Raw genomic sequence first — 23,805 nt, forward strand, 5'->3', positions numbered from 1 at the left:
GTTAACATAGAATTTTCAATGTTTTGATAAAGGCATTATGCCGAAACGTCAATTAAAGGAGTATAATCAGAGAGGTATTTCAAAGTAGTTTAATTTCGTTGAAATACGTACTGATCATCGAATTCATGAAGATTATCGATGTAATGTAATCTCTATTTTATAATCCACTGTTTTTTCACGACTTTTTTGCCCCGCAATACGAAGTACTATACCATTAATCGATCAAGCAATGTTACGTGTCTGAAAACCAAATGAACAGAACATAAATGCAAAAAAAGCTGAAGAACTCAACTCTCGCGCGTGGCTTTTGTTGTTATCTGGTATCGAAGTGCCATCTGTTATCAAAGTATCCGCATACACGGCGTGTCATTATGTTGTGTAAATATTTATTTATTTTGCTTACTTAAATGCATGTGATTAAAAATATCTGACTCTCATTGTCATATCATACCATACGATGAAAAAGATGATCCTATCTTTAAATTGTGACCAAGCTGTGATAATATGTATTTTATGCCAAATGTAAAACATGTTCGATACGTTTGTGAATGTTTCAGTATTGGTATATTTCATCCACATTCACATTAATATTACAGTTTCACTACTTATGATTTTTTTATGGAATGCACACTTCTTGATTTTGGTTTAATTATTCGTGTCTGCATGCGGGTAAATCTCAAAATATGAATGGAAACTATGTGTTGTTGGAATCATAGTTTTCGTTTATATATTCCTTGCAACAATGCAACCCGTTTGTATAACAAACGTGTTATGTACGAGTCGAAATGAGGCGAAAGGAAAATAAAGCAGGCGTGGCGCGGTAATGAAATATTGTATAAATTTATTCTATTATACTACTTAAATATTTACAATAGAGTATATAAACGTTTCTGCAAATGCATTGACGTGTGGCGAAATTTATTATATTTATTTATGCAGCTATACTTTTACACACTAATTATTATTATAATACTTGATGTATTCAATTTGATATGGATATTAATATAAAAAGATCGCCATGTTCTGATGGTTGCCAAAACTAAGGTCGTTGGTGCTGTGTTTGTTTGTTTAATATCTGGCAAGGGCATACTACGTCGCATTCATTTCAGATTGGTGCTATCCGTACTTGAATGATTGCACAATAGCATTAACATCAATATAATTAAAATCGATAGTTTATCCAATAGATCCATATTACTATTGAAGCAAAGTAAATACATTTTTTTAACAAAGTTAAAGAAACATTTGGACTGTAAAACGTGCAAATTCTAAGCATAGTGTTTTATCAAAGACACAATTAAGACTGGGAAATATGTATATGTCAAATTTTGCTTATTGTTAAATATTTATCAAACCGCTCTTTATGAAATACAAACTTCCACGTATACCAAGTATAACATACACATTATAATATAATCGATTTCATAAAGAATGGAGAACATGTCAAACTGAAAATATCATTCTTATTATTTGCATAGTAATTCTTTATTGTTAAAATATAACACAATGAAATAATAATAATAAAATTATGCCACTTTGCGAAAGTATGAATAATAATCAGTATCGATAAGGAAATATAATAATTTATTGGAACATGTATAGGTTTTTACGTGTCATTTCATTTGATAACGATGCATGAATACAGCAACAATTACGCTAGTTACAACATATGATTAGTTTAATATGACATAATTATGCAGACAGGTGCAAATACAATTGCAAACTGTCACACACAAATATTCACCAATGACGGAAGTAGTGAATATCCGACATAGCAGAAACAGTAAAAGCACATTCTGTCATCTTCTGTCTAACAGTATTGAATTTTTCCCGCACCAAGACGAGTGTAGCTAAGCCATATTTGGTATATTTGCTGGTCAAGTTGATTTCATTTAACGTTAATCAGATTGCCTTGTGTTACTGGAATTCCAATGAACCGGGCAGTCGTCATTTTAGTAAAGTGAATGCAACCGTTATATAGCACAAACTAAGCAGCATGCACGCTTTTTGACATCTTTACGATAATTGTCAATTAAGCGAAATGATGTTAAAGCGCGTTGTACTAACTATTTTTTTTCGAGATGTTATAAAATTTGAAACACAGTATAATTGAAAATTATCGTTTCATATAAAAAGAAGTACGTTAACCAGATATGTTGGTGAAAGGCTTATTCGCAATGAGCAGGACATAGTGTTGGCGTTTTTCACATGTCGAATGCGAAGTTACATGCTCATTAATTACTTTGACAGTTTTTATATTTAGGAAAGTGCTTATTTATTATGTGTACTTGAAACGTGCTGCTGTTTTATTAAACGTGCGCGTGGATTTCGGATTTAAAGTGGATTCTCAAGACCAGGCATCAGGCGACAGAACTCGCAACATACAACAAACAGTAGGTAATTGTTATAATACGGTTACAGATATATAAAATAATCAACTGAATAGCCGACTCAACAGCATTGTCGTTTGGTCGTTTTATTGATTGAAGTTATTTATTGCTGTTAGTTAGTTACGTTTATGCACATTTGAAAGTGTTGTTTTTCGTAGTAATATAACTATTTGTAGATGACACTATAACGTTAAAAATAGTTTAAGTTATGGTGATTAGTATAGTTTGTCCACACGCTCGTTAGATAAAGAGCTAACACGTTAAAGAGTGTTGAAAGAGTAAGCACGTGTTTCATTCACATTTGCAATACTTTTACCAAGCCAAATGTTTACTCAGAAAGTTGTGTCAGGGCCTGCTCTGTCATTCGCAAAATTAGCAAATGGCTACGCGTGAGACAATTTGGCTTAAGAAAATGTTCATTTCGCTATTTTGTTTTTCATAAAACCCCATAAAGTGATCAATTGTGAAGAATGTATGTGTTCTACCGTAAATTTGGCTAAATAATTCTTTTAGCGCTTCGTGTATTTGTATGTCATGATCTTACCAGCGCGATTCCGAGATAAGTGAATAAATTTATGTTATGCTATGCTGCATGTTACGTCAATGATAGATGGCACACTGGGTAGGATATGATTTCTGTAAAAACAAACACATATTTTTATTGGGTTAACCTTTTAAAATATTTGGTTGCGATTGAATCAGGTATCAACTAGCTAAATTAAAATCCACCAATCCATTCTAAATTGTATGACATGTGACCGTTTCTACGAACGAAGGTAAACAAAATTGACCCGTGTTGATTAAATGCTCTTGTTTATCGTAATATTATTATGCAAAAATATATAATTGAAAATGATCTTGCGCTGTGCCTTTTCATTGGAAAAACAACTTGACAGGCATTTTTATGTTAGACCAATGATCATACGAGGATTGTGTTGTAGCATAAGATTTCTTCCATCAAAAAACCCAGTACACAATACACTCTAATAATAATATATATATTTGTGAATGGTATTAAACATTTACAAGATAAAAAGGATTATCATATAATCGGATTTTAATTTATAAATGTATGTGTTCATACATTATGCGATAGCTATAATCAACGCGAATAGTATGTCGAGGCTCTGGATACATAGATACTCATTAATTATAGTGGTATTGCACCGGGTGTACACATCTACAATCCATTCCATGTTGCTCACACAAACGATAAACCAGATTAATTACAACAGCAATTAATAACTAAACCGTAAAAGAAAAATCAACTGAAGCTATTTACATTCGTACCTTTACTTTGAAAGACGACCTGTTATATATTTTTCCATGTTCTTACTGTAAGGTCAACCGATATCACAATCATGTGCTATATATCAAGCAAATGGCAATCTAAGTGTTTGCCTTACCTTCCTTATGGCATACATTACTCGGATAACGGTCGTGCTCATCTGTTAGTTAGTGTATTGCACATACCGGAATACACAGTAATTTTTCCAGAGAGATATAATTGGGGAATTGACTCTTCTTCAAGTAAGTGCATACTCATCAGTATAATAACCCGCTATGTCCTTAATTAGGGGACATATTCAAGCTGTTTCCTGATTACTATTTAGGGATTAGATATGATGTCGAAAGTATCACGTTATTATTTTATTTATGTATCTCAATATGTGACTTGAACTTGGACAGCTAGCTCTAAATGCGCGAGCTCTTGCGACTTACTTAACCGGGCCGTTACTCGACCTTGCCACTTTACATTCTGTATTTCAAGACAAAGGGTAGCAACGGCTTATTCTACTGTTGGTTGTTTTACGGACGCAGTGCCATGTTTTCGTTAATATACTATGGTAAAGAATTAATATGACCGAATTATATCTTAAATCGGAAGCCCCAAATGGCTAATTACAATTTCGAGTATTATTATATACTCGTATAGTAGCAATCATCCCTAATATTGTTTAATTACCGGCAATTTCAATACCACCGAGAAACCTTAACTCGAATACACGCATAGACCCAAACTATGGGAAAGTCAATGCACTGGCCGTCATAAAGCACAATGAGGAAGTAATTCACAAAGATTATCTCGAAAGGGAGAATATATATAAGTAAAGTTTTAGTGATGTAACTCCGTTGGTAAGATTATAGATGTAAATTTTAATGGAGCTTTATAGTTTTGGGGAAATACTTGTATGTAATGCTAACATGAAATATAATGAAAACGAATAATATACAAACAAAGATGTTGTTTACAAAGACATTTTTTTAGAAACATTTTTTTTCTGGGAACCTTTTTTTTGACAAATTTAATGTTGATTGTACACATTCACATATGATTGCGAAGTTTTAGGATTGATAAAAGAAACAGGCTTACCCAAAAATGCGATGATTGTAAATTATAAACAAAATTAATTATCATAGAGGGCAATATATACGGACGAAATAAACACACTAGAAAGTATCATATCCATTAAACAAAGCATATTTAGAACACAGTCGTCCTTTTTCAACTTCACTACTACAACAGGTGCCTTTGGCAGAAGCCACACACATATCGGAAACGAAGTAAACGATGTTAACAGTTTCGAATGCTTAAAGATAAACTCTTACAGGTGTATGCGTTTAATAATTGCTTTCTGTGAGTTCATTCATTTACATAAACTACACACTTGGAGACTTTTCTAACGCAACACTTTTCGATCTAGAATATCTCAGTTATGAGTAAAGAGTATGATTCAAAATTTTACTTGTTATCATTTGACTACATTCTAAGCAAGCTGGTGATAACATCATCCATCCGTGACGATTGGACGCTTAAGCACGTGGGGTGTGTAGGGTTTTATCTTTTCCTCTTTTTTGAAATGGTGATCACTATATTATCCTAAAAAAATAAATTTCATCATTTGTGGTTGGTTCTTACACCAGGAAAACATAAAATCAATTCTAATAATGTATGGCTCATATGAATATTTAGGATTGCATCCGCGCATTTTTGGCATTCTGCAGGCTACCTGTAAGTGTTTTTGTGTTACATTTCTAACGCAATACATTTAAAACTTGAATATCTCGTTTATGAGAAAAAAATTTTATTTAAAATTGTTCATGTGATCATTTGACTTAATTTGGTGCAAGTTAATGATATAATTATTCATACGTGACGATTGTACACTTAAGCAAGTGGGGCAGGTAGCCTGCAAAATGCCAAAATACATTTATATGCATATAACAACCATTTGGGGTTTTTAAAGTTGCTTATTAAAAGCTACCGTTATAAACTATTATATATTATTAAATTAAGTTTAATTTGGCTACATATTAATAGTTATATTATAATACATTAATTATACAATCATAAGGTCACTCAAAGTCCATAGGCAACATATGAATACAGATACAAAAACACACACTATCAAAATATTTCCAATATTACATAAGATAAACCAAATGCCATGTTACATACATGGAGCACATTGATATACAACTTAAATTTTAATTAAAATAATCAGAACATTGAGCATCCGTAAACATGTGAATTGAAATAAACACAATACGCATTTGGCACAGTAGGCGAGAACAGTCACTTTCTTCAAAACTGAGCGAATTAAGGGACCACTTCAGAATTGCATCTGCATGTGTTAATCTTGTTTGTCTCCAATTGTTTAAAGCAATGAAAGTACCCCTGAGGGAGAATATATGGCTTTCAAATTACACAGGGCCAGTTCAGATCATGCAATGCTGTTAATCACTTTAAAATTCCTGTATGTATGAGCTCGTCTAAAGATCTAATGTTCTTTGCCTTTTTATTACTGAGTGGAACTGAATCAACATAGATTCCAGTTACTTTCTGATCTTCAGTAGAAATTGGCACTGTTGCCTTCACAATGTGGAGTTGGTGAACCCATCTTCAAATCTACGGCATCCATCTGAGCAATATCCGGAATAACTTAACCTCAAACTGAAATAAACAAGTAAATTCACACAATGGTTATTTCATTTATCCAAAACTACCCTTTTAGGTTTCATTCTGACGCTTGATATGATTGTTAGGTATGAGAAACAATCGATTTTCAGTACAGCAAGCATACTACAAATTGACAACTCATTCAACTCAAATGATTGATTGTGAAAAATGAGTTGGATGATGTATTATTATGCAACTGTGAAGTTCTAAGCAATAAAGCCAGCATGTATATGAGTTTTATTTTATTCACAACGGAAAGATCCCAGAACACGTCGTTCGTACTTAGATCAGTTGTTTCTAGGTCAAACGTTACTTAGGCTTGCTCAGACTCAAGCTTGATTCAGGAAATGCTTCTTCATCAACATCTGAGAAATGACCAACACCTAAATAAAACGCATCGAAAATGAAAGTCCATATGTCAATAAGTCACAAAAATTATTTAAACACCATATAGTGCTAAAACATCGCAATTGATAAGCAACAATTGATAAGGATCTGAAAAATACGTTTAACTAACCAAGTTTGGCTTCTATTCTTCTCGGAATATACGAGTATCATTTGTTTCTGTATAGAAAATGTTAATAAAACATACCGATAGTAGTGTTGCTGAAATAAACAGCCTTCATTCAATAGCAGAACAACGTTGTTAATCAGTATTACTTTCGTTGTGTTGTTTTGCAAAGCGCACGGTCGTTTTACGCACTTTCAATTTTCAACAGAATGTCAAAAGTCGTGACGTCATGAACATAAATGTTTTGTTGGAACGAATTAATAAAAGAAGTTATATTTTCTTTCATAGTGAGTAAATCGTATGAAGTTGAAAGCGTTTATTTAAAAATAAAAACCGTGTTGTTATTGTTGTAAGGTCATAAATAAAAAAACACCTCATTTTGTTCGTGTTTTAAGATTTGTTTCCGACTTTGCCTTGGATACCCACTCGTTGTTGAACGCTTTCCGAATACGGCGTTACCGTCCGAATATTACCAATGCCATACTTATTTCGTCACCTCATTTAACATAAACCACTATAAATGTATGTGTAAGCTCATAGGAAATGTCTACAATCAAATGCCATGAATACATTGGCACGTTCTGTGTTTAGGTAAGTGCCAATTCCAAAAAGTCCTCGGACACTTGAATTTGCATTTCAATATGATCCAAGCGACCAAAGAAATAGCGAACCTTGCGAGGTTTATGTATTAGTAGACATCGAGTATAGAAAACAGAAACCCCAGAAACTCAATCAGGAGAGAGATTTTGCTCATCACTGAGAAGGGCCGATGCAAAGAATTGTGAGTTTGAAACCGGTTTTAAATCGTATTAAAGACGATAATTTAAACTCATCTGCTCTAAAGTAGCTGTTGCTGATGGCAGTTTTTTTATTCAGAACATACTCATTGTGCGAAACCACCTGACACATTTCAATTTACGTTATGCTGACGTCACTTGCAAGCAACAACGTTTGGTCCACATTTAATCGTTTACACGAAGTGTTTGAGTATCACGTCAGAAGAAGATTACGATTATGTAGGAATGCGGTGAATAAAACAGTTATTGACTACATGATTGCCATCAATAACTCCTAGTAAATAATAATGTAATACAAATATACGAATCTGAGCTCGTAATAAATGTTAGTTTCCCTACACTATCATTTGTTTTCATTTGAAATTGGTTCGTAATTCACTGTTGGCAAAGTGTGCGATTTTGAGTTCATTTTAAACGAATTTCAACCCCAAATCCCAAAAGTCTCTGCATTGGCCGTTCTAATACAGCTTTATTTGAGCGTAGTGCTTTGTTGTCACTACAAATGTCAATATTCGGAAACAATTGCACGCTATGCGTTCGCATGTTCATGAACGATTCGCTGTCATAAAATAAACTAGGTTGCATTAACAATAGTCGCTCTTTGAAACATTACGCATAAAAAAAGAGAATTGTTATCAAGAGGACTTTAGAAAACACATGAAAAGATCTTCATAAAATTGCATATGCCTTACAATCCTTCAAGAACGTCATACTTGTAGTATTAAATATGTGTCAAGTAGCGGTGACATATATATGATCAAGATACACTTAAGAACTTAAATTAAACTACAGATACAGTAAAAGGAGATAATTTCCTCACCTGAAAACATAGTGCATATGGTGAGCTTTAATGATACCGCGGTGTATGTCGTGATGGGCTTGTAAGATATCTTGCCTGCTCGATTCTCTTTCCTATAGTTTTCTCACATGTCATATTACATAGACACTGATGATGCTTAACTTGTAAGCCATTAAATTATTGCATTCATTTAAAATAAATGCACATTTGTATGACTTTTTGAAAACATCCATTTCAATCTATTGCATAAACATAAAACTTACAGAATACTAAAATATAAATGTACGCAAAATTAAAACAATAGTATCACAATAACTAAAGAATATTAACACACTTCAAACATGTTATCAGTAACCTCAGATATTATTTAAGTAATAGTTAAAGTAAGAAACTCGCCACAGCCGAAAACAAACAAATAAGTATACTCGACTAAAAAAATTCAGGCGTAAACACTACACAAACTGATTTCTATCCGGAACAAAGAATACCTTGTTATTTGTATATGCAATTTTGCGAAAGTGGGACGTTAACATTCAACGCACGTTCACTTGGACTGACCAGGCCGTCCGTTCATTAACACATGGGACCTCAAAACTTATACTTATTTTGACATATTACATTGTATGATTGTTCTGTAGAGATCTAGATATCTATCTTTTTTAAATAAAATCCTGCAGTTTCAATGACAATATCCAAAATATATAATGCCGTTAAGTAAAATCAAAAACGAAATCAATTGAATTTGGTAACATGGATAAACTGCGGGTGAGTGGCAATTGTGTAGGGCAGTTCAGTTGGTTTTAGTTGGTGGTCAACATAATTAATGCTTTTTAATAAGTAATAATAGTCTGTAGATGGTATTGTATGTAACATTATATCACCTAAGTAATAATAATATATCCCCACTAAATGTTTGATTAATTCACTATACTTTGTGTAGTGTTTCGAATTTATGTTTCGTAAGTCAGGATAAAATGAGATAGTTCTAGTAACAAGTGTGTATGTGTGTGTATTGATACATAGCTCCATATTTTTATATATGAAAGAGGAATGCAAATTAGTTATAAATATTTAATACCTAGTGTACTAGATATGCGCCACGGTCTGAGAAAAGGAGGCTTCATGCATGTGCGTAAAGTGTCGTCCCAGATTTGCCTTTGCAGTCCGCACTTCCTAGGGGACGACATCTAATGGAATTTTTCGCTGAAAGGAATAAAATCCGGACTACACGGAAAGTGTCGCCTCAGATTAGCATATGCGCACTGCATAGGCTTATCTGGGATAACAATTACACACGCGCGTTAAGTCACGTTTTCCCAAAACTAGGCTGATATGAATTTAACATTAGTGTTCTAGTACGTCCGCTTTTTTGCAGTGGGTCAGCTGTTAGGGCGGGTAAGGCGTCTGTGGAATCCCAGGGAAAAGAAGCTTGGGCGAGAATCATCGAGGCGCCGCCTACAGTCGTCCACATCAACGGGATCTGCAAGTATACGAACCATCACTGCCGGTCAATGGCAATTGTTATAGTATATAATGTTGTAGTTATTCAATAATTTCAACAGTTCAAAAACGGTCTAGTATGATTAGCTCCAGGGACCATGTCACTGACAATCGCGTCAAACGAAAAAAAGGCTAAGGGCAGTTTGAAAAGGGAATCATTTGGTTTTATAAAATGGTGTACTGTATTAACATTTTAATCGATTTCCAACACGCATATGAGCTGATGAATTGCATTTCTAGATTAAAATAAGGTTGTTATCTAGGCTTTAAACTGTACTGTTCTGGATTTAGCTTTTAATGTACACGCCACAGAGAAAAATTTGCAATAAAGTGTTTACCAAAGCCATTGTATGTAATTGCTATTAAGTTTTAATATGAGCGTCGTTCTATGAAAACTAGACTTAATTCATATGCGTAAGGTGTCGTCTCCCAGTCCGCAATAGCTAATTAGGACGACACTTTCCTCATTATACGATTTTCCCGTTTGGAAGATAATCGTATTCCTTTGAAGATGGACTACCGTACAAGCCGTCCATATGTCTCTTTCAATGCCCGTTTCTTGACAGGAACATGCATTTGAGTCGCGTTGTGGGAAACGAGGCTAATTAAATGTGCTTAAGGGTACGTCTCAGATTAGCCTGCGCCGGCCAAACAAGCAAGACACTTACCGATATATGGATTTGTTTCTTTTAAAGGATGCTTTTTCTTTACAAACCTCCTGTTTATGTGGAGAGTGTCATTCATGATTAGCCTGTGCTTAATACACAGGCTTATCTGGGATTACATGTATCACACATGAAGTAAATTCCGTAAGCTCACATTTAATGATGAACGCCATTTACTCTGCTAGAAGAAAGTTGTTAATTTGTTGTTTGTTTTTTTAAGCGGTTTTAATATTTATGTTTAAAATGGGATAAATTCATATAATTTAAATGTTATCTCTATCAATTCATAATCAATTTCATTAAGTGTGTGTTGGAATTTTACCTTGTTAATACAGCCAATTAATACAGCAAAGTTACTATGCATGTGGGTGTTTAAGCGAGCAAGGGTATGTTTAAACGATTACAAAATATTGTTTTAACAAGCTGAAATAGATTTGTTAAATACAATGTGCTTCTTCGCAATGTGTTTGCCTCAGTCAAGTGAACATGCCATGTTGAACTCGGCATCCATTTGGATTCTCCTCAGAACTAGTAAATTGTCTAATGATGTCTCCGATTATTTTTTTTTAATATTTTATATTGTTGCAACACAGCCACGGCATTATTAGATTAATAAAACTTTCTCAGAATCTCCTGTTTTCCACAGAGGTCTAAAATAATGATATTGTATTTCCTTTGATATATAACATCTTTCGGAAGAATATGAAATGATGTAATTTTCCCGAAATGGAGAAACCTCTTGATGCCTACAAAAAGTCGTTTACATCAGTCATATATGAAGAAAAAACAGAAATTAGCATTATGACAGTTTGTATTTTTCCTCCATTTGTATGAGCTGCAAGCAACTGTGCTTTTGTTAAAAATAAACAGCACAGTAATTCCAATGCCATGTACCTTCAATGTTTTTGTTGATAGAAATTATTGTATCTTACCAGAAGCGCATTCCACTCTTATTAAATTTCTTGCCGGTATCTCGCAAAGCTCTATTTTAGGCCCTCTCATGTTTGGGTGTATATCAATTTTAGTGTTACTGAAATACAAGCACATTTATATCAAGCGTTTTGATGCGTAAATATTCCACAGAATGACTCACACGCTTCTTTTTTCTTCCAATTTCAAACCAAATAAATATCCCAAAACGTCTTTTTCTTTCCTATCTAACATTTTCACTGTATCTCTTACAATTTAAACAAATGTCAACCTATTTCTTTTATTGCGCAATTATTTTGAGTTTTTCTGTCTGAACATACTGTATATAATGTCTTATATTGCCAATTATGTCCGAAAACATGCAACTCTTTCTGTGGTAAGGTAGAAGAACCATATCAGACTGAGTATTTCGTTCTAATCCTTTTCGAACATGAATATACGAGTAATATTGTATGATATTTTATATATAAATGAGTATGATTTGTTTGAAATAAATCAGTTTAAACTGACTAATATATATGTAAGGTTTAAATGAAAAATATTAATATACCTGAAATGAAAACATTTTTTCTTCTATTTCAAAAAAAATAAGAAGAAAAAAATATAAACTAATAATAATTGATCTGAAATGCATGTCGTAAGTGTATTGTTATGTTATTGACGTGATCTTCAAGAGTTTCATTTTTTTCCTAAACATTGTTTGATAATCGTAATATTTTCTAAATGTTTCCATTCTGCGATATATTAGATACACTACGTCTTGCATTTTTTTTTTACAATTTAAGTATAAGTTTCAAAAGCATTACCTTTATTTGAATATGCAACTTTATTTAAATGTATAGATATAAGCTTTCATTCAACAATCGCTGTAGTTATCCTTGTGAATGTATAAGCTTTCTTTCAACAATCGCTGTAGTTATCCTTGTGAATGTATAAGCTTTCTTTCAACAATCGCTGTAGTTATTCTTGTGAATGTATAAGCTTTCTTTCAACAATCGGTGTAGTTATTCTTGTGACTGTATAAGCTTTCTTTCAACAATCGCTGTAGTTATTCTTGTGAATGTTTAAGCTTTCATTCAACAATCGCTGTAGTTATTCTTGTGAATGTTTAAGCTTTCTTTCAACAATCGCTGTAGTTATCCTTGTGGATGTATAAGCTTTCTTTCAACAATCGCTGTAGTTATCCTTGTGAACGTATAAGCTTTCATTCAACAATCGCTGTAGTTATTCTTGTGAATGTTTAAGCTTTCATTCAACAATCGCTGTAGTTATTCTTGTGAATGTATAAGCTTTCATTCAACAATCGCTGTAGTTATTCTTGTGAATGTATAAGCTTTCATTCAACAATCGTTGTAGATATTCTTGTGAATGTTTAAGCTTTCATTCAACAATCGCTGTAGTTATTCTTGTGAATGTTTAAGCTTTCATTCAACAATCGCTGTAGATATTCTTGTGAATGTTTAAGCTTTCATTCAACAATCGCTGTAGTTATCCTTGTGAACGTATAAGCTTTCATTCAACAATCGCTGTAGTTATTCTTGTGAATGTTTAAGCTTTCATTCAACAATCGCTGTAGTTATTCTTGTGAATGTATAAGCTTTCATTCAACAATCGCTGTATATATTCTTGTGAATGTTTAAGCTTTCATTCAACAATCGCTGTAGTTATTCTTGTGAATGTTTAAGCTTTCTTTGAACAATCGCTGTAGTTATTCTTGTGAATGTATAAGCTTTCATTCAACAATCGCTGTAGTTATTCTTGTGAATGTTTAAGCTTTCTTTGAACAATCGCTGTAGTTATTCTTGTGAATGTTTAAGCTTTCTTTGAACAATCGCTGTAGTTATTCTTGTGAATGTTTAAGCTTTCATTCAACAATCGCTGTAGTTATTCTTGTGAATGTTTAAGCTTTCTTTGAACAATCGCTGTAGTTATTCTTGTGAATGTTTAAGCTTTCATTCAACAATCGCTGTAGTTATTCTTGTGAATGTTTAAGCTTTCATTGAACAATCGCTGTAGTTATTCTTGTGAATGTTTAAGCGTATTTTTAACAAATGCTCTCAGTTATGCATGTTCTTTCGTTTCGTTCTATAAAAGTATGAAAGGGATAGTTGTATAACATCATCCAATTGATGGCATGTGAATGTCATTGTGATAATGTGACATTTATTTCGAGATCCACACATCTTTATAAATAAATCGCAATTATAAACGGCAAAGAGCACATAAAAACCTTTAAAGTGTAGAGCACTGCAGCGAATGTTTCTTTAAAATGACATACTAATTTGATTTAGTGCGATACAAAATTCAATGGCTGCTAATTCTTCACACTTGCATGCAAAGTTTATTTTAATTTTTAAAGAAGTCTACTTGACTTCAAAATGGACAAACCTTCTACCATCGAATGTGGAATATAATTGGAAAAAAGTTATACGATCTGGTTCGAGGATAATGCATAATTTAATGGTATGTCATGATGCAAATTAAAACCGTTATATTTAGACGAACCACACAACGACACAACCTTGAACAAAGTTCTTTTTTCATAAAAGAAAATTCGTATTAATGAAGAAAATACATCGATTGAAAGTCGACGCGTTATAGACTTGGATAAATATAATAATCTGTGCGTTATAACTACTGATCGATAGTATAAAGATGCATGGTGCCTATTTATGTTGTTCTGGGTATTCTATTCATCATGTTCATTCGTTGTCAGAAATATGTTGCTAATTATCAGAAACTAACATGTCTTTACGGTAACCCATACTTGCCATACGTTATAGTGACATCAGTATGAACATACTTCTCATGTGTGTCTACTTCTTGGATAAAAAAGCTTAATAATTTGAGAAAAACACATCCAAAAGCGTATGTACAACAATTAAGAACAAAGTAATATAGGCTGTCATCTATTTTTAATACAATTTAATTCACTATCTCGTGTGAAATTGGTCAACAACATGTGTTATTTATTATGGGCATTACAATTTATTAACCAGTGAACAATGCACTGAGCATTGTGTACGAACATCATAGTCAACTCGAAAAACAATTCGTATCGTGTCTCAAAACTGCACCTTACAAAGGTCGTAAAAGGTCGCTATTAACCCATGTATGCCTAGCGTCTAGAACAAATGCCTTGGCAAACAGCGTAGACCCTGATGAGACGCCGCATGATGCGGCGTCTTATCAGGGTCTGCGCTGTTTGCTTAAAGAAATTTATGTAAGAAATATTTTAAATATAGAAATAAATATACTAGACATCCCTAATTTTGGAAATAAATTGTTCAATTTTAAAGGGTAAAAGAGTCCACTATGCTGAAATGGGTTTAACAACTTTCCGTAGCGTTCTAACAGAACAGCAACGATTACTCATCATAATTGCATCCACCCAGGACGTATTGTACAACGTGTGCCAAAGGCCGTCATGAAATGCCACTGGATTTTGTTACTATGTCTTCCCAATGCACCAAATAGTCCTCCCATGCGCCTTTAACTGGGCCACTGGCGTGTTAAATACGCATTTGTCGGTTTATTTGTTGATTAATGTATATATTTTATTGCGATTGATGGTTTCTGGCTTTTGGGATATATGTATTCCAACAGGTTTTCGTTTTGGTAAACGTATTAAGAAATAGTGTTGTAGTTTTCTTCGTATGGAGATATTATATTTACAGCGTATGAACGTGCGGGTTATTTCAATGTGTCATGTCTTTGGAATAATTGATACTCGCAAGACTGGTATATTTTTTACAACAGTGTGTTGTTGTTGAACGCGTCAATACGTTGTGTTTCACTCGGCTTTAAGCACATTGAACGGTAAGTTTATTTGGTTATGGTGGTATTTTGATAAAGTGAATTAACTAAGTGACATGAACCCACATGTGAATTACGCATACAGTGAAGTATGGCTATAATGATAATGAATTGTGCATTTCTTTGATTGCAAAACTAAAATACCCTGGCATATTGCCCATATACTTTTTTGTTGCTGCATTTTATATTATCCGATAATATTCTATCTAAAAAGTATGAATATCCGACTCATGGTTGAAACAGAGCACACTTTATAATACGCATTGACTTCAACTAAGTACAGAGGGTTAAGGATTTTCACAAACTTTTCTGCTGGAAGTGTAAAGTTGCATATCGGAATCTGGATTGAATTCACATTTAATACCACTAAGTATGATGAAAATACGTATTGAAGTCCACTTATTTGGCGGATAGTGTACATTTAAATACACTTTCTGTATGGTTCAATACTTTTATTATTACGCTGTATCGCACTTAATTTAAAGATATTGTATAATAATTGAGTGCATTTATATATGTCATTTCCATTTACAATATATACATACGAATACAATTTTAACACTATGGGGGTTGATATGGATAAGCTGTCCGCCATGTTGTCAGTGATTTAACACGAGCAATGCTCGTATCAAGCGGTGAGGTTACATTGGTGCTTGTAACATAAACGTATTGTATTATTGTATCCAGTATTAGGCTTAAATAAAGCGATTTCAACCCGAATGTATTTAAAACCGTTGTACGAAACGTCAATTACATTGATTCGCGTACAAATGTTTATTTTTGTATGACATGCTTTTGTAACAGACGTATGAGTACTTGTTTAACAGCAAATAGTTCCGTTGTCCTCACAAAATAGCATATATTGTTTACATTGCTTATGGATCGCCATCTTTTTTCAATAAGCACAATTCTACGAGTAGAACTTTGTAAATATGGTTTTATTTCTTCTTATTATAGATGCAAGAATAAATTTTCCAGCACAATAAACCTCTTAATGCCGATTTAATTCAATTTTATTTTAAAGTTCGCGTTATTTTTTGCACTCTAAACTAAAGTAATAAAAGCACAAACATAACTAGCTCGCATGCTCGTTAAGCATCCATATTTTGTTCAGTAAATACTTACAACAGTTTATTGGGTAAATCCAATTTTCAGTTGAAGTTTTTGGAAATCCAACTTTAGTCGTCTATGATCGAGATTGTTTGAATAATAAAGAACTCGTCGCTGGCACACACTATGGATACATACAGATTTATCTTCTGCAGGAGAAAGGAATCATTCCAAAAATGGGGAAGCATCGAGGGTTTCATTTCTCTTGGTGGGGAGGGGGGGGGGGGAGGCAACGCCAAGAGGAAGACCATTGCTATAATGGGTATCCAATTTGCTCTTGGTGATCACAATTTTCCTCGACAAAAGAATGTTCATACGTAACGGTCTGACCCTTAACCTAATCCTGCTATAAAATGGAGCACGCACATTATTTATTAATAGCAAGGATCTAAATTAAATCGATAATCGTTTTTAAACATCGCGTTAACTCAGATAATGTGATAGGGCATGTGCTGGTATAAATATTTTTATAAGATGCATACGAAAACGGCTCATGTTTATAAATAGGGAATAACAATACATGGTAGCTTAAAATGCCAGTGATTTACTGGAGACTCTTGAAAAAAACACTAGAGTCTCCAGTATGTCCATGTTTTTCAATTAGTTTGTTGGTTCAATTTTGAATACTCGAAAGGTTGCAGTAAGATCGTAAAATAACTGCACACGTTTTCCCTGACATGTATTTACGATGAGATATCAATATTTTATCTCAACTCACACGCTACCATGTAGAAATGTTCCCAAATCAATTCCATATTGTATACATTCTCACCCATCAGAAAACTTCTGGCAGCAATAGCATCATACCACAAAGTTTTCGCTCATTTATAAATACACACACATCCCAACTGAAGAGTATTAATGACATCTATTTCTGATCACGTGGACGGGAAATAAATAACGCACAAACAATATCCTACCAACCTTTCTGCGGGGCATCTTCTTAGTCCCGTGATTGATAACCAGAAATATGTACGGACCAGCGATTTCATTTTATTGAACACTCCGCCTTCTGCTGGGGGATAATTGCATCTTGCGTCGATTTCAACTTCTTGAGTTATACAGATTTTTCTCCCGTAAATTATAACATGGAATTTCGGTAGCGGCGTTGCATGCAGATCAGACCAGTTCTAACGCTCGACAAATTATTACGAAGCAAAGCAGTAATTTTGTGCCGGTTATAACGTGGAAACGTTATCCTGTTTAATGTCCATGGATATATTTATGTGCTAACACAATGTTCGACTAACAATAGTTGTATTGTATCACTTTTCTGTGAACTTTTGTACAGCATCAAATATTTGATTATGTGTTTGAAGTGTTAACGTTTTGTTTCATATTTAAACATATTTCAACTACTGGAGTTATTTTCAATGAAGATGGAATCACTCGAAATGCTACGGAAATTATTTGATAATGGAAAAAGTGAGTTTAGCGTTTTGTTTTATAGTGCGCGATAATAGTGTGGTGGTTTGTTGTTACCTAACCTATATGATGAAAATGTTGAATGCAATCAAATTATATGTACTTTCATGTTATTCAGAGACGCGTAAAAGTAGTTATCGTTTGCTCATATCGTATATTACAAAGTGTCCTCTAGTCTGCTGCATTTAAAGTTTAATAACCTTAATGGAATTTCTGGCGTGTTTATTGGGTAAGCAAGTACGTTTGCATAATACGATATGACTCCGAGATTCATCAGGAATTTTAGCCGGTTTAAACCCACAACAGTTTGCAATTAGAGCGGCCTTTGTTCTACTCCTGTTGTGTTGTTAATTGATATTGATATATTGCATGCTGTTGTTCATTATGTTGTTTAATAATAAGTGATTACTAATTGCGTAGGATAATGTTGATGATAAGGTAAGTTTCCTTCATGTACCGTAATATTGTTACAGTTTATGATGAACAGTTGTTTACACCAATCTTTATGTATTGTATAAAGAGGTTTTCTTTCAAACAGCAAATAATCTAATAAAGCATCAATCAATCGGTATGATTTCATAATTTATTTAGACATGTTTATGACGAAAGTCTCCAAGCAAACGTAACACTTTGATGTTCATAGATCTATTAAAGAACGTGGATGCCCATAGATCTATTAAAGAACGTTGGCTTATTATAACTGTGCTTCTCATAAACCGTAAAAATGAAAACTGTGCTCATATTATTGCCCGCTTTGATGTCTGGGCTTCAGGATGTCTTATTCAATAAAACTTGAAATTTATATAGACGTGCATTTAGGAAACTCACTTATTTCCCTAAAAGTACTTGTTTTCTGGTGCTTTACTCAGGTATATTTTCAAGTCGCAACAACGCGTGCCAACATAAATGCTTTCAAATCAGTATTCTCGTGTACATGCATTAGAGGCGGAATACAGTCGCTACAGACCGCCTCCCAAACACAGACTATACGATTCATGTAGTTGTTTTTATTCTTAATCATGATCGTCACTCGCAGCTTTATCTGACAGTTGCATCTGCCATTTTCGATTTGCGTCTTGCCGCTACAAGATGTCAAGGGATACGCGATACACAATATGTTTTACAAGGATTCCACGTGCAGACTCGTTGATTAATGAGCCGCGATGATACTAAGATATTTTATAGACGCAGTGTTTAAAATGTACGAGCTTGTGGTTTATTTATTTTAAGATATGCCGATTAATGTGGTCAACGCATTTAAAATGATCGACATGTTTGACACTAAAAAATTCGATTAAAACTTGGATTGTTTTCTTTAATAAAACACTTAATAAGATTGCCCATGTTTGTTGACCGGAAATACGGATATTTCCGCGTATGTTAAACATAACACACACATTAGTAATTACAGCTTCAAAACATAAGCCATAATATCTCTTATTTTGTAAAATAATGCAAAGCCCATTTATATCGCAAATGCTTATATTTCCTAGTTTTACATAACATAGCGGAAGTAAACTTTTCTAGAGAACCATAATTTGTTTTCTTGATTGGCAAAACAAAGATATATCGTTAAAATTATATTCAGGGCTTATCCTGATTTCGAAAATAAAGTATGCATTAACATTTCTTTTTAAAATATTAACGAAAATCGTTGATTTAGATTTTCTTCAGTTCGTGTTCCCTTATCCATATCATGAAATGCTTGTTATGAAGTGTACTGCATGTTAATGTACAACCGCGTTAATACATATCGACTATATTACGCTAGTCAATTATTCCAAGAGTTTGTATCAGTCGAGTGGCTATATTAAACTTTTCAATTTAATTAACTCGTTTTTATCAAAAGGATACGATGCTTATGTACTTAAAAACACGTGTTTGATGGTTTTCGATTCACTATATCTTTCTTCCCTTAAAATTTGGAATCATTAGTGATATTATAGGCATTTTTCACTGTTGAATAAAATTTTGTCATTGTGTCGTATGAACAAATCTGCATGAATACTACATTATAGGCATTTTTCACTGTTGAATAAAATTGTGTCATTGTGTCGTATGAACAAATTTGCATGTACACTACATTTGGACTCAAATCGTACATCAAATCATTTCTGTCTTCAGTTGTCAAAACACCTATATACTGTTTGATTCCAATAATGTCGCTTTAATGGAATTACCATTTGTATTCATTTGCTTCTTAATATTAAATCACGTAAACTTGTTTTATTAGTAGCACAGCCCCATTAATATTTTTATTTAGTACTGCCCTTGGAATTTGTTCACGTCATTATGTCATTATGGATTTTTGTGACGTCATACGACCGACTTTCCCAGTTGTAATCTACATGCATAGGTCATTGGGTTTATAATGTTCCATTTTATTTATATTTTCTCTCTGATAGGCGTTTCTTGTTTGATTTAACTATTTAGCCGGATTTTTTTCGAAAAAATCTCGGCTTATAGATTGATGTTGTCGGGCGGGCGGGGGGGCGGGCGGGCGGGCGGGGTGGCGGCGTGCTCGAAAATGTTAAAGTTCTTATTTCATGGTATAACTTTGGTATGCTTGGACCTAGAGTCTTCAAACTTGACATGAAGGTTGGCCAGGATTAACAGATGACCACTGGTCATTTCAAGGTCATTCATTTGAAGGTCAAGGTCACTGTGACCTTCAATATAAAAAATGTTAAAGTTGTTATAACTTTGGTATGCTTGGACCTAGAGTCTTGAAACTTGACATGAAGGTTGGCCATAACTAGTTAGTAACCACTGGTCATTTCAAGGTCATTCATTTGAAGGTCAAGGTCACTGTGACCTTGAATGTAAAAATGTTAAAGTTCTTATTTCATGGTATAACTTTGGTATGCTTGGACCTAGAGTCTTCAAACTTGACATGAAGGTTGGCCAGGATTAACAGATGACCACTGGTCATTTCAAGGTCATTCATTTGAAGGTGAAGGTCACTGTGACCTTCATTATAAAAATGTTAAAGTTGTTATAACTTTGGTATGCTTGGACCTAGAGTCTTGAAACTTGACATGAAGGTTGGCCAGAACTAGTAAGTAACCACTGGACATTTCAAGGTCATTCATTTGAAGGTCAAGGTCACTGTGACCTTATATGTAAAAATGTTAAAGTTGTTATAACTTTGGTATGCTTGGACCTAGAGTCTTGAAACTTGACATGAAGGTTGGCCAGAACTAGTAAGTAACCACTGGACATTTCAAGGTCATTCATTTGAAGGTCAAGGTCACTGTGACCTTGAATGTAAAAATGTTAAAGTTCTTATTTCATGTTATAACTTTGGTATGCTTGTACCTAGAGTCTTCAAACTTGAAATAAAGATTGGCCAGTACTAGAAGATGACCACTGGTCATTTCAATGTCATTCATTTGAAGGTCAAGGTCACTGTGACCTTAAATGTTAAAATGTTAAAATTGTTATAACTTTGGTGTGCTTGGACATAGAGTCTTCAAACTTGACATGAAGGTTTGCAAGCACACTTAGATGACCACTGGTCATTTCAAGGTCATTCATTCTAAGGTCAAGGTCACTGTGACCTTGAATGTAAAAATGTTAAAGTTCTTATAACTTTGGTAGGTAAAAATGTTAAATGTCAATTCAAGTTCATATTTGTGACCTTAAATGTTATTGTTGTTCATGTATATGCATGCATTCAAAACATAACACAAGGTTTGCTCATGCCTTGAAAAGTACTTACATTTCATTTTTACCTTTGAACAATATTTCAGTAATTTAAGTATTGCATTGACAAAAACACGAAAGGTACTTTCCTGTCATTTAAATCAAAAATCCGGCTTCAATGCGGTCATCTCCGACCGCGGAACTCTTGTTTTAATTTGTTTAGCAGTCACATAAACAACCAAGCTATGTAATATGGAATTTTTACACCCATTATTGCTGCTTCTTCCTGTATTTGCGCGATGATTATCTGAGATATTTACTCTATGATTATACATTCTCAAATCTTTTCTATAAAGAAGGAATGTAGTTGACAATTGTTAATAGTTTTATTTGATCGTTCGTCAAAAAGTTGTAATTCTGTTACTCTTGTATCTTCAATGCAATTGAGTAATTAAATAGTAATTAAATTGAATGCGTTTTAATTCCCTTTTATTATTGTTTAATTTGAGTTACAATGCTATGACGTTAAATTTTATTTACACTTAAATGTATTATGAATATTGCTGGGCCAAGTGTGAGGTTGAGCGCTCTATAACCAGGTTTAAACCCCCAATGCTTTGCATTGACCGTTCCAAGGCGGTGACCCCAGCTTTATTCATATTTTGTGTTTATGTTGGTTTGTATTGTGCTGTTTTGTACTGTTTGGGCAATCGGTCACTTGCCTTAAATAAAGGACCAACTAATTGTTTTTAATGAAAATTCAATACTGCTCCAGCAGCTGGAGTTTCACTTCTTTATATTGTGTGATGACGTATCACACGAGAGTTGGAGCCTCGAGTGTGATGCGAAATAGCACAAGCCACGAGACTGATACAAACTCTTGGAACAATTGACTAGCGTAATATTTCTTTTATTATATACAACAACTAACGAAAACAGTTAACAATTGTATTGTTTTGCTTTAACAAAACTGACAAAACAATGCTTTAAACGATACGCCATAGTATATTTGAGACGCGTATGAATGCTGTTTATGTAAATAAACGTGTAAACCTTTGAACCGGAAAAACACAGGTTTCCGACACGCTTACCTTAATGACATCGTTTATGACAATTAAGTTGACAACTGTAATCCAATGTTTATAACAAAAACGTTGAAACGATATGCACTTCCACTTCTTTTCTGTCATGTCTTTATCGAAACTTAGTTTTAACCGCAGTATTTTATTCTATTTCTATCGAAATTTACATTTATGCAGGATAAACACACACTCCGAAATACGTTTTGCATTCGTTCGATGTTTTAAACAAATAGTTTTCTGTAAAAAAAAAACACGTCCGACATGTCCTTAAATTCAAGAGAGTTTAAATAAAACTATTGTGTTTCGTCACAGAAATGACGTCAGACGATGTACTACGAAATATATTTCGTAATATAAAATAGAGGCTTTCTATTTTTGGTGCACGTAATGTGACGTCATTAAATGAGTCGAAGAAAGTAGTCCGACTAGAATGGTAATACGGGATCGGAAAACAGCGATAAGCATAACACCGGATTTATTTCAACGATTGATACAACCTGTAATTTGTTAAAAGAATTATGTTTATACCGTTTCGAAATCAATACATAGTGAAAATCATATTTTCGAAATTCTGTTTTATACACTTCAATATTCTGGTATATACAAAATATGAGACATATAGGCAGAATATATTACACACATATACATGTATAATAAAACAACACAGTGCTATACGTAGTTATACATGATACTAAATCAGAAAACACTATACACGTCTTCATCTTGGCGCAATATGTTCTTACATAAAACACACATTTGTTTCTTCGCGATTAAAATAGCTGGAATGTAAGTATTTAAGAACGATAAGTTTTCTTTCCACACATTCAAAGTCCTCTTAAATATTTACTTGCATATTTGTTTACACAAAATCTAACAGTGTTATAAATCGAAAATGGGAAAATGTCGATACTGCCGATAGCCTTTCCTGGTTTCCATGGGAATCATTCTAGACTCTCGGATTGTCGGATCAGTCCACACAACCCATCGCGGATTGTATAACGTTTGAAAAAGTTCACAATGCGCACGCTGCAGCGTTGGCTTATTCGAAATAGAATATGTTTGTGCGTCGAAAAAAATTGTGTTACATGATTTGTGTGAATTCAGTGAAACGAATAAACCGGAAATGACATGAAGTACATGATATAAAATATATTATTGCTCGTAATACAATTTC

At 33.6% G+C, this 23,805-nt stretch overlaps 1 protein-coding gene and 1 long non-coding RNA gene across 3 annotated transcripts in view; both read left to right on the plus strand.

Annotated features, from left to right (window-relative positions):
• Positions 1 to 9,838: 9,838 nt before the first annotated feature.
• The window catches only part of LOC127842613 (Kv channel-interacting protein 4-like), a 91,446-nt gene continuing 77,479 nt past the window's right edge, over positions 9,839 to 23,805 (plus strand). Inside the window, exon 1 of one of the 2 annotated variants that reach the window (XM_052372202.1) lies at positions 9,839 to 9,944. Coding sequence is in view for 1 of the 2 variants with exons in the window: in XM_052372201.1 (XP_052228161.1) it covers positions 17,853 to 17,904 (52 nt within the window). In the remaining variant the exon portion in view is untranslated. Of the gene's footprint in view, positions 9,945 to 17,629; positions 17,905 to 23,805 lie in introns of those variants that run through there. The other variant, XM_052372201.1, reaches the window with a different exon arrangement.
• LOC127842614 (uncharacterized) lies at positions 20,425 to 22,021 on the plus strand. The gene is made up of 2 exons (XR_008031742.1): positions 20,425 to 20,562; positions 20,864 to 22,021. It is a non-coding gene; the product is annotated as an uncharacterized LOC127842614 (long non-coding RNA).

This window comes from Dreissena polymorpha, chromosome 8 (assembly GCF_020536995.1).
Source record: "Dreissena polymorpha isolate Duluth1 chromosome 8, UMN_Dpol_1.0, whole genome shotgun sequence".
NCBI lineage: Eukaryota > Metazoa > Mollusca > Bivalvia > Myida > Dreissenidae > Dreissena > Dreissena polymorpha.